Raw genomic sequence first — 13,947 nt, forward strand, 5'->3', positions numbered from 1 at the left:
TATCAGTAAACTCTGATTTGACTTTATAATGAAGTGAGATGTTTTCAAAAAACATCCTGAGATCACCAAGTCTTCAACAGAGTTTGCAAATAACAGTTACCCACTACCTGAATAAACATCCATTAATCACGTCCAAGTGACCACTCCTTTCTCCCAGACATTGTCAGTCTTTGTTCTATTTTCAAAGACTAATTAGTTACTATCAATTAATTAGCTATCAATACAGAACTGGTGAGTTGCATCAAACAGTTTCAAAACCATATTCTGTTATTTCCTAACAAAGATCTCCTAAAATCCACAAAAATTAGCTACAGAACTCAACAAGGAGCATAGATGCAGGCTATGAAACCTTGCAGAGTGGAAGCAGAGGTGATGCTTTAAAAAGGCAGAAAGCACAATCCTGACATGCTCGGCTGGTCACACCTGGGACAAGACATAGTCCCTCTCTCTTCCACAAATGTTCTTTGCAGATTGCAGTACAGTGAGAAAACTCTATTATCCAAACATTTCATTGCACTTAGGGAGAGGTAAGTTGTAAAAAAAAAAAAAAATTTAAAAATGTAGGTAGCAGGCATTAAAGTGGGACTTTCAAATGACATGAAGCTCTCCTGGAATCTCACTGAAGTCTGGATTCCCAGCTCCCCAGAACATGCAAAATCTCCAGCTAAGGAATGGAGGGTTTTGCTATTCATCCACTGAATATTGAACACTACACTGAACTGCATGTATGAATACTAAACAATAAACATAAATAACTGCTACAAAAAGCAGCAGGGCTTTTGTTTAATTCTTCCCTGATTATATTTTAAATATGGGTATTTCTTGCATTTTCTTTCCCTTCTAGACCAACTGTCCTCTTGAATCTGACCACTTCTACCTCCCCCCATGTCTTTCACTCATGTACATTAATCCCTGGTGCTCCAACCATTGTGTTGGAGCTGTTGTGGATAGCTGGGTAGTTTTTCAAGAGAAAGACCTTGAGATGGTATAAATCTCACATCAGAAGTGCACAGGAAAGACTAATTAATTCCTCTGAACCAATACCTTTCAGTCAGATACAATTTTTAGGGGTTTTTTAAAATAATATTTTAATACTAAGAAATATGTTTTCTTAAAGACTCTATTCATAGGGAAGTTGAGAAGCCTTTTAGAGTGGTCTGTTCTTCATCTAATAAGACTCCTGTAGACAAGAAGGAATAGCAATTGAGGGATTAGCTCCTTGCAGCTTCACACATTTCCCCTGTGAATTTTGCAGCTATTTTTTGCTGTCATTAGCAATCTTTATTCAGGCTTTATCCACACTGAATAACACCTTTCTAGTTTTCCAGCACTGCTATTTTATGTGATGGCTATAAATACATACAAAAGTTAAAAATCAGTGAAGCTTTTCCAAATTATCACCCATGGCTTTAGCAAGAAATCTAAAGATAAAAGATCTTCAAAGACTTTTTTCAACCACATGGAATGGTTTGAAGTAAAATGTTATATCTCTGAGCATACTGTGGCTGCAATCAGCAATACTTAATGACTAACCTGCTTTTACAAATTGCAAGGAAGACATTTGATTAATTTCCTAAACTCTGGTTAAAAGGAAATTCAGCAACTTTTCTTGTTACACATGAAGATATTTTACCTACGGTAGGCAAGAGATGGAAATTGCCAGCAATAACCTCAATTTCCTGCCAAATCTCTAAATATATATATGCAGTTGTAAAAAATAACATATGCTTTCATCACTGTGACATGATAAAGAACAATTCAAATTTCATGCTGCAAAAGCATCAATTGCAAAACTGTACCAACAGGTCTCAGACTTCGCCTTGGAAAGTTTTGAAGTGTGAGGGTCTGTGTATCTTTGGGAGTTCTTTCCATGATTGCTGGAGTCTCAGCAAGAAAAAAGGTTTGCTTTGCTTTGGAGGAATTTCTTGAGGTTCTGGTCCTGCTGGTATCCTTTGCAAACACAGTCTTTCAGGAAAAGAACACAGCAACTGGAGTTTCCCTTCCAAAGAGCTCTGAGCCCACTTCAGTGCGTTTTCAGTGCTCCCTTCCAAGAGGGCCTGAGAAAGGGCTCTTTATTCTCGAATTTCCTGAGGAGGTTCATATATTTGGTATAGCCCCAAGAAGGGCTTAGAGTGATTCCTCTTCTTGAAAGGGTTCCTTGTTCCTTCATCACTAGCAAAAGGTAGTAAAATTCCATAAAAAAATTCAAGTTCCAAAGGGACAGCAGCAGTGCCAAGGCGAACGCTTACAAAGCTGAACGCTTACAACGCAGACTAAGCCCAGCATACCCTATGATCTAAACTGAGCAAAGCAAAGGAGAGATGACAGAAACATCAAATGAATACAGAGAATCTATTGATGGGGGGGAAAAAAGGAGGGGAAACTCCCTTTTAAATCTTCAGTTGCTACGGCTTACGTGGACAATTTGTCCAAGCTCTGAGCGCTTCATACTGTTAATTTACGGAAGGTTTATTTGCACACAGTTATAATTGTGGCCCTAAATCTGTGAGGATTTATGTTCATCAAGGTTTAAGTAGCACCACAAAGCAAACAGAAAACAGGCTCTCCACATTGGGAGAGCCAGGAGAGCAATGTAAAACCACGGAGAGGACACAGGTGGTGGCACCACAGCTCAGCTGTGACTCCACCTCTACTGGGGGAGTACAGGACCTGAGTATGGGGCAGTCCAGGGGGATGGCACAAGTGAGGCAGCAACAGGAGCAGGAACACACCAAGTGATTCCTTAGAGCAATTTGCCAAGTCCTGACACCCCTGTCACCCCTCACTCACTCCCACCAGGCATCAGTTACAGCACTCGCAGAGCCGTGTGTCACTCACACTTCCTTACAAATACCCAAACCAAGCTGGTTTCAAGTTTTTTAAAGCAAATTCCATTCACATCTGGAAAATCTTTCACTACATTCCTTAGTAAACCCTTTCCAATTTCATTTAAATGTATTAGAATTTGCATACTTAATCAAAACAATCAGAAGCCGATCCCTCTCTCAAATAATTAATTTATATTTCATTATAAAATGATGTAACACTTCTTCATTAGAAGTTTCTTTTTATCTCTTTAATCATTGAGTGTTCTTTTTATGTTATAGAACCTTAATCTAATAAATAAACTCTACAAGTCATTGAGCAGTTTATTAGCATGTACTGCATTCATTAAATTTACACAGATCATGCAGTTTCTCCAAGAGCTGATGTGACCTTGTTTGATACCATCATTTCATTTGGACTGCAAACAAAAACCTTTTAATTATTAAGTGATTTCTCAAAAAGCTGAAGTAATTTCTAGCTTCTGTGAAGGCTGCAAATTACAAAATTAGAAGTACTCATTAAAGATGCCCTGAAGTTAAAAACACAGTCAGTGTAAATTAATTTCTACTGTGGATACAAACTAATAGTTACCAATATCTTTGAAATATATTTTTGGGAACAATTTATTGTAAAAACTACCTGTGAATCCTGTCAACCCTTGTCATTACCATTAATTGTTTACTGGTAAGCAGTAATGAGCTTGATGTTTTCCAGACAAGTATGAATAAGCTATTTTTATTCAATACCACAATAATTTTAAATCTGCATTTTTATTTTGGTATCTTGACAGGTGACTGCAGAAAGGACAGAGAGAATTGTCAGACACAAAGATCACTGAAATCGATGTTCGTATTTCTAGTTGCTGTCAGTGGAGTTTCGATCACACCCTGGAAGTTTCTGGATTGCTGTGTACATTGGTTGGGTATCTGTCACTGCAGAGCTAGAAACCATACTCACTGGATGAAATATTTCATTCTTTTTTTACGTCATACCTCCACTGCAGCCAGATAATCTTCACTAAATACTTCTGATCATCACACAAGCCCGTCATACTTCCAGGTAAACTTATCTACTTGTATGTAAAAATCAGCTTTTTTTCATTACCAAGGTGGTATTTTAATGTGAAACTGTAAGTAATCTACAAAAACACACACACATAATCTAAAAGGCTTTTTAAAAGGAAAATAAAAGACTTAAACATAACTAGAGCTGCTCTTAATTTTAAAATGTAAATTATCCCTTAAACCTAACTTTTGAAGTCATCATTAATTGCCTCACAGGCCCCATTTTACATTAATTGTGCCTTCATAAAACACTCTCAATGAAAACCTAATACATGAAAAGATTCTTCCCAAATTAAATTGTCATTACTTTCCTTACTCTTTTAGATAATTGCTTCATTATGTACTTTTTAAATTGTTTTGTTCTGCAGGGATTAATTTTGCATGTATCTTCGTGAGCTGTGAAACTTTTACAGTGTACTGTTAACCTACACAGGGTGTGCTGCTGGTTTACAACTGCAGGAACTATTCTCCACCTGTGTCACTCGGAGATAACACATGAAAAGGGTCACTGAAGGCTTGTGGCTCCCATTCAGTTCTCTTCCAAACATGCCTATCTCATTGCCAGTCACAGTTAATAACCCACATATCAATCACTGCTTTGCCAAGTTTATGTCATGAACAGGAAGTAAAAGAAATCACTTTTTGTCTTAAAAAGCACAGAAGTAGGAGACTGAAGAACAGGATCACCACTGGTTGAGTATTCATGGAGCAATGTACTGTGCTGGCCATCTTTTATGGTTTTACCTTTCTCTCCCTTACCACAGCTATACTTAGCTTGATCAGTCTTGTTAATCTTGCACTGTGCCTAAAGGCTTGATCACAGAACAGAATATGCTGAGTTGGGAGTGACCCACAAGGATCATCCAAGTCCAGTTCCTGGCCCTGCACAGGACACCACGAGAATCACAAAATGTGCCTGAGAGCATTCTCCAAACACTTCCTGAGCTCCGTCAGGCTGGCGCTGTGACCACTGCCCTGGGGAGCCTGTTCCAGTGCCCAATGAACCCCTGCGTGAAGAATCTTTTCCTGATATCCAACCCAAACCTCTCATCACAACTTCAGGCCATTCCCTTGGGTCCTGTCACTGTCACCAGAGAGGAGAGATCAGTGCCTGCCCCTCCTCTTCCCCTCACAAGGAAGTTGTAACTGCAATGAGGTCTCCCCTCAGTCTCCTCCAGGCCGAGCAGACCAAGTGACCTCAGTCCCCTCCTCACAAGGTTTCCACTCCAGACCCTTCATCATCTTCGCTGCCCTCCTTTGGATGCTCTCTAAGAGCTTCTTTTTTATATTGTGGCACACAAAACTGCCCCTAGCACTCGAGGTGAGGTCACCCCAGCCCTGAGCAGGGTGGGACAATCCCCTCCCTTGCCCAGCTGGCAATGCTGTGTCTGATGCCCCCAGGACAGACCCTCCTGACTGCCAGGGCACTGTTGTCCCATGTTCAACTTGCCACAACCAGCATCCCCAGGTCCCTTTCCACAGGGTGTAGCCCAAGTTCTATCAGTATTCTTAAAGACTGAGGCAACAGCTCCATAGCTTCCTTGTTCAGCCAGGCTTTTTGCCTCACTTGCTTAACTTAGAACACAAGGTACTGTCACACACATAAAGGTACCTGGCCTTCACACCTCTGACCTGAACATGCTTGATCCATCCTGGTGAATCCATCTCAGTCACCTACTCACTTTTGTACCACCACAACAATTCCTTGCTCTCCCACACTGATCTTCCTCTAATCTTTGTTAGATTACTAAATCAGTCTTGCGATACTAAAAACACTCAATGAAATTGAATTCTAGAGATAAGCAACAAATATGGAATCTTCCCATCTTAGGCAGTGAAGACTTGTAACACCAGAAGGCACAATGGCAGTGACACTGTGCCATGACTTGAAAGTGCAGGAAGGCATTAAACATGAGGCTAATAATGCACTAATTAATTTGCATCTCACCTGAGTCCATTGATTTGTAAGTGTATATTGACATAAAATGTTTTACTTCTTCCCATACCACTATAAAACAACAATTTCCTCTCATAAAACATCAAGATATCTGTATTACTTCCCAGTTGGTAATGTGCAACCACACAGGCACAGTTGGTGAAAAAACGTTTGTGAGAAATCTCCAAGTGCCTCGTTGTCCTTCCTTGCAGGGTACAGTGATGCCACGTGTTAGCTGCTGCTGTAATACTTTTCTTTCCTGTGGGAGCAGCTAATAAAATGTTCTCTCCCCAGAAATAGCAAAAACACAAAAATGATTCACTGGTAATGTATAATTACACATGCTGTAGCTGCTGGTTACCTGCTGAGGCATTCATGGGCAAAACGGGGGGAAAAACACTTATTCCAATGCAGGAGTGACTGAAACCAGAACAAGTCAAAAAAAGCCAATTTCTGGTAATGTCATGGCAGAATTTGGTGGCATGACAGTTCCTTATTCTTGATAAAGCCTTTCTTTTTTAACCTGTTGGAATTACAACCTTGTAAATAGAGAATTTTAGTCTGTGTCCTCTTGGGATTCAGATTGTTAACACAGGGAGATAGTTTGCAAAACAAAATTAACCTTAGGAATAATCCTGTGCACACTGATAAGACACTGCTGGTTACACAGAGTGCTAGGCAAGTACTTATGCCATACTTGCACTGCTAAGGAATTGTTTTTATCTTGGTGGAAGCGTGGGCTGTGAAAAGCATTGGCCACATCTTGTAAGAAGTCACATTCAGTCAATCTTTACAATTTTTTTTCTTGCAGGCTTCAGTTTAGAAATAGCCTCTTAATTCACAAAATAGATAAAAGCAAAATAAACTTCTATTTCATGCTTTAATGCAAAAAAGAGAAACCATTACCTTAAAAAGCAGTGTTAAAAGTTATCTAAGAGTAACAAGTAAAAATATTTCTATTTTCCCACTTCTCAACCCTTTGCCTTTGCCCATCACCAACCTAATACTGTTGAACAGCACTTGTGATCAAGTACTAAGGATGGTTTCTGTACAGCAAATCATTCCCTAGTGGCAAAGGATACTGGACTTCTTACTGAAAACAAGCTAAAAACATGGCTTTAAGACTACAACAAGTGATGATAACTGCAAGTGTAAGACCAGGGAAGGTCCTGATTCATTTTCCTGAGGTGTATTTAGGTAAGATCTACATTGCTCACTGGAGTGCCATGAAGGGAGACCCAGCAGCAAGGACAGAAAGGGACACTAGGCACACAGGACACATCCCCCTGCTCCCTCTGCATGCAAACAGTTCCACAACACAGCAGCTTGGTGAAAAATCCCCTCACTTTCTTTGTTCATTTGCAGTCATTTCTACCTCTTGGCGCATCAGTCTGTCAATCTGCCTAACAAAACTGTTTGTGAGGCAGCACAGTAAACCACAAACTGATTAACATTAAAATTAACCCTGCGTTAGGAAAAAAAAAAAAGTTTACTGAAGCAGAGGTGTTCAGAGGCAGCAGGTGTGGACTGACCACTGTGCTGGCAGGGCCAAAGCACTGGTGAGCTGCTGCAAGAGTGAGAATGCATGGCATGGAGAAGAAGACAATGTAACCCAGCGTGGCCTCTGTGCTGTGAAACTACACTCGAGCTTGAACACTGTTGGTGTGGTTTAACATTATTCTCATCCTAAACCCAAAACACTGCACCGGCTACTAGGAACAAAATGATCTCCACCCCAGCCATGCCCAGGACAACTGTGCAAAGGCTTTCCTTAATAAAACCAGACATCTATTTACATGCAATATATTCACAGTTTCATGTAATTTATGGCCTGTGTTAGGAACACTGACAGGTAAAATTGCTGGAAACTTCTGGGGAAAGAGGAAAAAGAGCAAAATGTTTCCAGATAAACATGGAGATCTTGCGGCAAGGGTAAATATCTTCACTTGCTTGTGATTAACAAAAAGAACACTATTGCAAGGGCAATATTATAAGAAAGATCTCAGGTGAGAAAACAATTGGGATGGCTTAACTAACTGGCAATGAAAAATCATGATCCCAGAAGTACATGTGGGGGGAGGTTAAAGAAAAAAAGATAGTGAAGAGCCAAAAACACATTAAAAAACCCCAAACAAACAACAAAACAAAACGCACCCCAAAACAAATAATAGAAGTAACTTCTGGAATTTAAGAAACAATACATCAGAGAGAGGCATGATAGACTTCACACCCGCTTGCTCTGCCACAGAGGGACCTTAATGTATGGAAAATACCCCAAAGAACACTGGGACTATTTTCTGCTCAAGGGACTAATTTCTCCATCTCTATTCATTAACTGCATTCCTGAGTTCTCCACCAACAGAAAGAGCATCAGATTCACATAAGGTCTGCAGACAAACCATCAGACTAACAAGAAATGAAGCAATTAATTTCACTACAGCAATATACTGTACGAAAGTAGTGTGCCATACTCAGTCTAAGTATAAATGCAATTTTCCTCCTGGTTTGGCTGATGTGAAGTCCTGATATACCATTTAGTGGGAACAAGACCCAATCCTTTTCCTTAAAAGAGCTTTTACTTGCTAATAAAATTTCCTCTTACCCACTTAACAGGACCATTGTATCCTTGTGAACACAAATTTGTCTGCAAGCACAAAGTCTTTGTGACAGACAGAATTACTCTAAGTCAAAGCCTGGGCTTGCATTCCCTTGACTCTGATGATGACTTAGTCTGGGACCTGAGGCAAATCACTGAATATTTGCTAAGGCATCCCTAAAAGTGGTACAAATAATTTCTTGTAATAGATATTTGGGACCTTTATCAAGCATGCAGGCTGCTTTAAAAGACAAAAGGATTGCTTTGCTACAGGCTTGCTTTTGATAGAAAATCTTCTGCTGACTTCAGTAGGAATTGGAAGAGGTCTTTAAGAAGCCTATTTCAAACTAGATTTGAACCATCCTGAATCTGACTGATTGCATCCAATTGATTGCAATGGATTTGAAGGGTCTTCCACGGCCACAAGTGTTGCTTGTGCAGGCACAACCCAGAAGCAGAGCCCAAATGACAGTGAGAAACACCAGCCTCACACTCACATTCTTCTTCCACTTTAAGGCAGTTAACAACACAGTTCCTGCTTGGTCACATGTATAAGACTGTGATTCCAATTTGCCCTCCAAATGCAATCTGGTCCTTTAAAAGCACACTTAAGTCCATTCAATTGGGATTGATTGAACATAAAACAAAACGAAGCATCACTCATCCTAACGTGAATTTACAAATATGATGCTGCTTCAAAGTAAATGAATCTTTCAAAAATCCCAGTTGAAGTGATTGAGCTGCTCAAAGAGGATTCTATCAAGTCTTGCATCAACCAGCCTGCCTGCTTTGTCTTATGGGGCAAATAAATAGCTTTGCAAGAAAACATTTGCTCGAAGAGTAAATGAAGTGTTTCTTCTAAGAATCAAATGCATTCGTGTTTTGAACTCATCTGTCAAGCTTCTAGGTCAAGGCAACAGATCTCTATTAATATTGATTTAATAATATATGCTTAATATTTTACAAATGCTTTACAAAGCCACAGACAAAGGTAAAAATCTTAGAAGTTAAAATAATGTTCCAAATCAGAGACCAACAGAGCTGAGTAGTGAAACAAATTCTTCGGAGTCAAGAGAATAATCCTCCAAAGTCCTGTTTTCTGTGGCTTGTTATGGTTTACCAACAATGGATACTTCAAATACAGATTCCAAAAACTGGGGATTTTCTTTCAACTCATATAAAACAAATAACCAGATATTTGTGCAGATGATGAGGTGACAAAAATAACTCCCGGGTGAGGATAGTGGGAAAAGTCTCCATTTTGTCAGGGTCTAACTCCTCACAGTAGTTTGGCTCGCAGCAGTTTTACATCCTTAGGAACAGAGTCAGTAATATAAGGACACAGGACCATGTTCTACTTACCATGTTTAAGATAAACAGGTAGCTCTAATGATCCTAACACCTGCTGCTCTTTCTGCAGTGAAAAATAAACTCCCTAGTTCCTCGAGATGTTTGCTGCTACAAGCTTATGCGTAAGATTTCCCGAGCAGGCCAGTTTGGGCACATGAGGTCTGCTTGCCTATTATCCTGATAACGCTTATCACACAGTAGAATTCTAGAAAAATCTAGGTACTTCTTAAAAAAGGAAAACAGCAATGAAAGATAAGGTACAGTGAGGAATGTGTAGTTATAGACTGGAGAGCAGCATTTGAAAATGGAAACATTATTTATTGCACTAATACTGTAATTATAATGTAGTTTTTGTAGAACAATGACTACTTTAAGTGATTCATCATCGGCCACACAGTTGAAAGTGACACAAGTAATCTAGAGATGTTCCAGTGCCCAACCACCCTCTGGGTGAAAAACCTTTTCCTGATATCCAACCCAAACCTCCTGTGACACAACTTCAGGCCATTCCCTTGAGTCCTGTCACTGGTCCCCAGAGCGAAGAGGTCAGTGCCTGCCCCTCCACCTCCCCTCATGAAGATGTTGAAGACCACAATGAGGTCTCCCCCTCAGTCTCATCCTTGTATGATCTGGGACATGCTCAGGATTCTGAGAAGAGATGGTAATAAACTGCTAAAAAGTCTGTTTATTACAGCTGCATAATTTGTTTTCATATAGCCAGGAACACAGATCCAAGCCAGCATAAAAGCAGATAAGGCAGCATATATTATGCTACCTTGCACACTACAATCTGTTACAGATGAAAATATTTTATGTAGGTCAGGCACTGCTTCCCTGGAGACAGACAAAAAGCCAGAAGGAAATCAGAGCAGTGTCAGGCCTTACTCCAGTGATTCAGCCTACTCCTAAGTTTCAATTATGCAGAGATTTGTGTCCCTCTGGTCTTGTCTATCAACATATCAACAATCAGCTCCCCAGACCGGGTACATCTCATGATGCAAACCGAGAGAACGCTCCGCGCACTCATGAGGAAACAGCAGGTTTTTATCAGTTGAAAAAAGAGCAGAAAAATCAAAGTGACGTTAATTTTCAACTCATTGCAACACTGAGCTGCAAAATAAGTTTTTGGGAACAGAAGGCAGCTCTCTGGCCCTCACAGTGAGAAGAATGGTGTTATTAAAGGGAGCACTCCCGCATTTCTCTCTCCCTTTCCTCAAAAAAGTGCTCTAGTGTAGCTGAAAAGGGGTCTGTGCTTCACTCGTGCTGAAATAACTCTCTATCTCTGACAGGCAGAAGAAAAAGAATTTCAAGAAACCAGAAGTAAAAATGAGTATTTTTAGTTATATCTTGCAGTCTCAGGAGAGAATTCTATATTCTTACAGTAATTTCCTTTTTTTGCTATTGTACAACAGTCTGCTTTTATTCTGGCCACTAAAATGCACAAATCACAATGTTACCTTCCACTAATGTTTCATGGTTTCAAGGTTCAGAATTTAATTTTATAATACATCACACCATTTTTCATTACCATTATCTATCTAAGAATTCCTTTCTTATCAAAAACCTGAGAGATTCTTAAAGAGAACAGCACTGTATTTTCAGAAAGGTATTTAGCTGTGAAGAGATACAGAAAGAAGTACACAAACCACACACAATACTGCACTATAGTAAACAGGTGAAGAGTGCATGAAGGAAAAAGAAAATACGTGCACTTACGCACTTTATGAATATCTTAATTCCCTTCCCTCTGGAAAACAGCATAAATGCCTCTGTATTCCACTTTGCTCCACAGTGATTTTCCTAATTTAAATAAACCAAGTAATCTAGAAAGGCTTTTCCCATCACACCTGTGAGAAGCTCTCCTCCTTACTGGAAAGCAGGGAGTTTTAGTTTTAGCTATCAACTCTGCAAAATTCTAGCACTGTCACCTGAGTGAAAGAATAATCCTAAATTCTGTACTTCTATCCTTGTCCCAGATTAAGTTCTGTAAAGAGAGCTTTTGCTCTTTCTTCCCCCCCCTCTCTCCTCAAATTTATTTACATGTCTGCAGAGCAGTGGATCTTCTTTTCAGGCCATCATCCATATGTTTTTGACTGCTTTCCCCCCGCAATAAGAAGCAAGCTATATTTTAAATGTAAGCCACCAGTATTGGCTAATTATTTTCCTTACCCTGATTCCAAGCTCCACATTCTCTCCTCCATATACTTCCATGCCTTCATCCAGTAATCCAATCTCTTGGAAGTATTCTCTATCTACTATGAAGCATCCAATCAATGCAGGACTTCTGGAAGAATAAACCAGCGGCAACCAAAATTAGCAGATAAATTATGAAGAATTTTATTACTCAGACGTGTATGATATTTATAATTGCTGGATAAAATGGTGCAGCAAAACAGATCCTTATGGATGTATTTCTCAAATTGATTTAGCCTTGCCTTCTAATATGCTTAACTCTAAAGTGAAATAAGCACCACTGAAGGAAAATAGAGTCAAATTATTGGACACAAATATTCACCAGAGCAGGTAGGATTTCAGTGCTAACAGCACAAGATCCAGGAGCCCCAGTTTTGTTTCTGAGGCACCAGCCAGTGTAGTCTCTGTCCTTGCTAAGTCCTCAAGTCTCTTGCCTGTGATAATTGCAGATGATACCCACTGATGCACAGTTCTGTGTGTTTAGCCAGAAGCCAGGTTCGGCTAGAGCTAAAAAACTTGTGTCTGTAAGTTCTAAGTAAAAAAAGAGATTATTTCTTGAATAGGACCATCCACATAAGGTTTTTTTAATACAGAATCAAGAAAAGTCTGCCTGTACCAGCATAGTGTAACATTAGTCCATTGTCCTGAGCCAAATTTAAACACGTCACATATCTTTACTGGATCAGTAAGCTCTATTTATGTCATGGTCTGAACCAACCAATTTTTACTACACAGATCCAATTTTAGCAAGGTAAGAGTTCAGCCACAGAGGGTACAATTTTACCTGTATGAGCTGCAGTAGAGAAGGATAGAGAGTCATTTAGCCTTTTCATTTCCCCCCTACCTTATAATCCACAATGGCAAGAAATAAAAATGTCTTTTCTGATGACTATTCTGCTATCAGGCACTCTGGTAATGACAGCATATTAATTAGCAGTACAGGGGAAATCACCCTACTTTTATTGAGAACACTCAAGCTACAGCTAGTGTACACATCTGCTTTCAAACAGATTATAGGCTGTCTTAATCACAAATTGTACAATTCTACAAAAATCTATATATTAATGCCCCTAAGTGCTATAGTACCCACTTTATAACAATGAAAGACTGTTTCTGATGTATTTATTAATGAGGAAAATAGCACTTAAAATCAATACAAAAGTTATGCTTCTTATGGTAAGGTACTTTTGCTTTTGTTGTTGTTTTTAAGCATATTTCTCAGAGCACCTACTTCCCTCTGCTATAATTCTAAAAGCATAATGGAGGCATGATAGAAACCATCCATCAATACACATGGCTTTGTTTTTTGGTGTGTTTGTTTTAATTATCCAACACACACATGCAGCATATTGCACTGAATTAAAAAAATGTGCCAGGGAAAGGGGTAGGGAACAAACCTTAACATCCAGTATTCATAAAGGACACTCACTCCCTGGCCCTCATATAGAACAGTTTGGGGGTAAAATGGAAAAGTAGATTTGCTCTTTATTCTGTGTTTAAATACTTCTAATCTTAAAAGTCATCATAATAATTAATCTATATAATTAATCACAGGATCATAGAATGGCTTGGGCTGGAAGGGGCTTTAAAGATCATCTCATTCCAAACCCAGGCCATGGGCAGGCACATCTTCAAATAGATCAGGGTGTTCAGAGCCCCATCCAGACTGGCCAAGGGTTTTCCAGGGATAGTGCATCCACCACTACCCTGGACAACCTGTTCCAGTGCCTCACCACACTCACAGCAAAGAATTTCTTCCTAATATCTAATCTAATCCTGCCCTCTATCAGTTTAAAGCCATTCCCATTTTTCTATCTCTACCTACTTTGTCCCTTACCAGCTTTCTTGGAACCACCCTTTAGGAACTGGAAGACGCCTATAAATCTCCTGGAGCCTTTTCTTCTCCAGGCTGAACAACCCCAACTCTCCCAGCCTGTCTTCACAGAAATGTTTTTATAGCGTTAACAGAGTTCATTAAGAGC

At 39.6% G+C, this 13,947-nt stretch overlaps 1 protein-coding gene across 2 annotated transcripts in view; it reads right to left on the minus strand.

Annotated features, from left to right (window-relative positions):
* The window catches only part of GALNT18 (polypeptide N-acetylgalactosaminyltransferase 18), a 207,513-nt gene that overhangs the window by 56,911 nt on the left and 136,655 nt on the right, over nt 1-13,947 (minus strand). For both annotated transcript variants that reach the window (XM_017726304.1, XM_008644053.2), the window contains exon 7: nt 11,942-12,056. In XM_017726304.1, the coding sequence (XP_017581793.1) occupies nt 11,942-12,056 (115 nt within the window). The remainder of the gene's footprint in view (nt 1-11,941; nt 12,057-13,947) is intronic.

This window comes from Corvus brachyrhynchos, unplaced genomic scaffold (assembly GCF_000691975.1).
Source record: "Corvus brachyrhynchos isolate BGI_N302 unplaced genomic scaffold, ASM69197v1 scaffold281, whole genome shotgun sequence".
Classification (NCBI taxonomy): Eukaryota; Metazoa; Chordata; class Aves; order Passeriformes; family Corvidae; genus Corvus; species Corvus brachyrhynchos.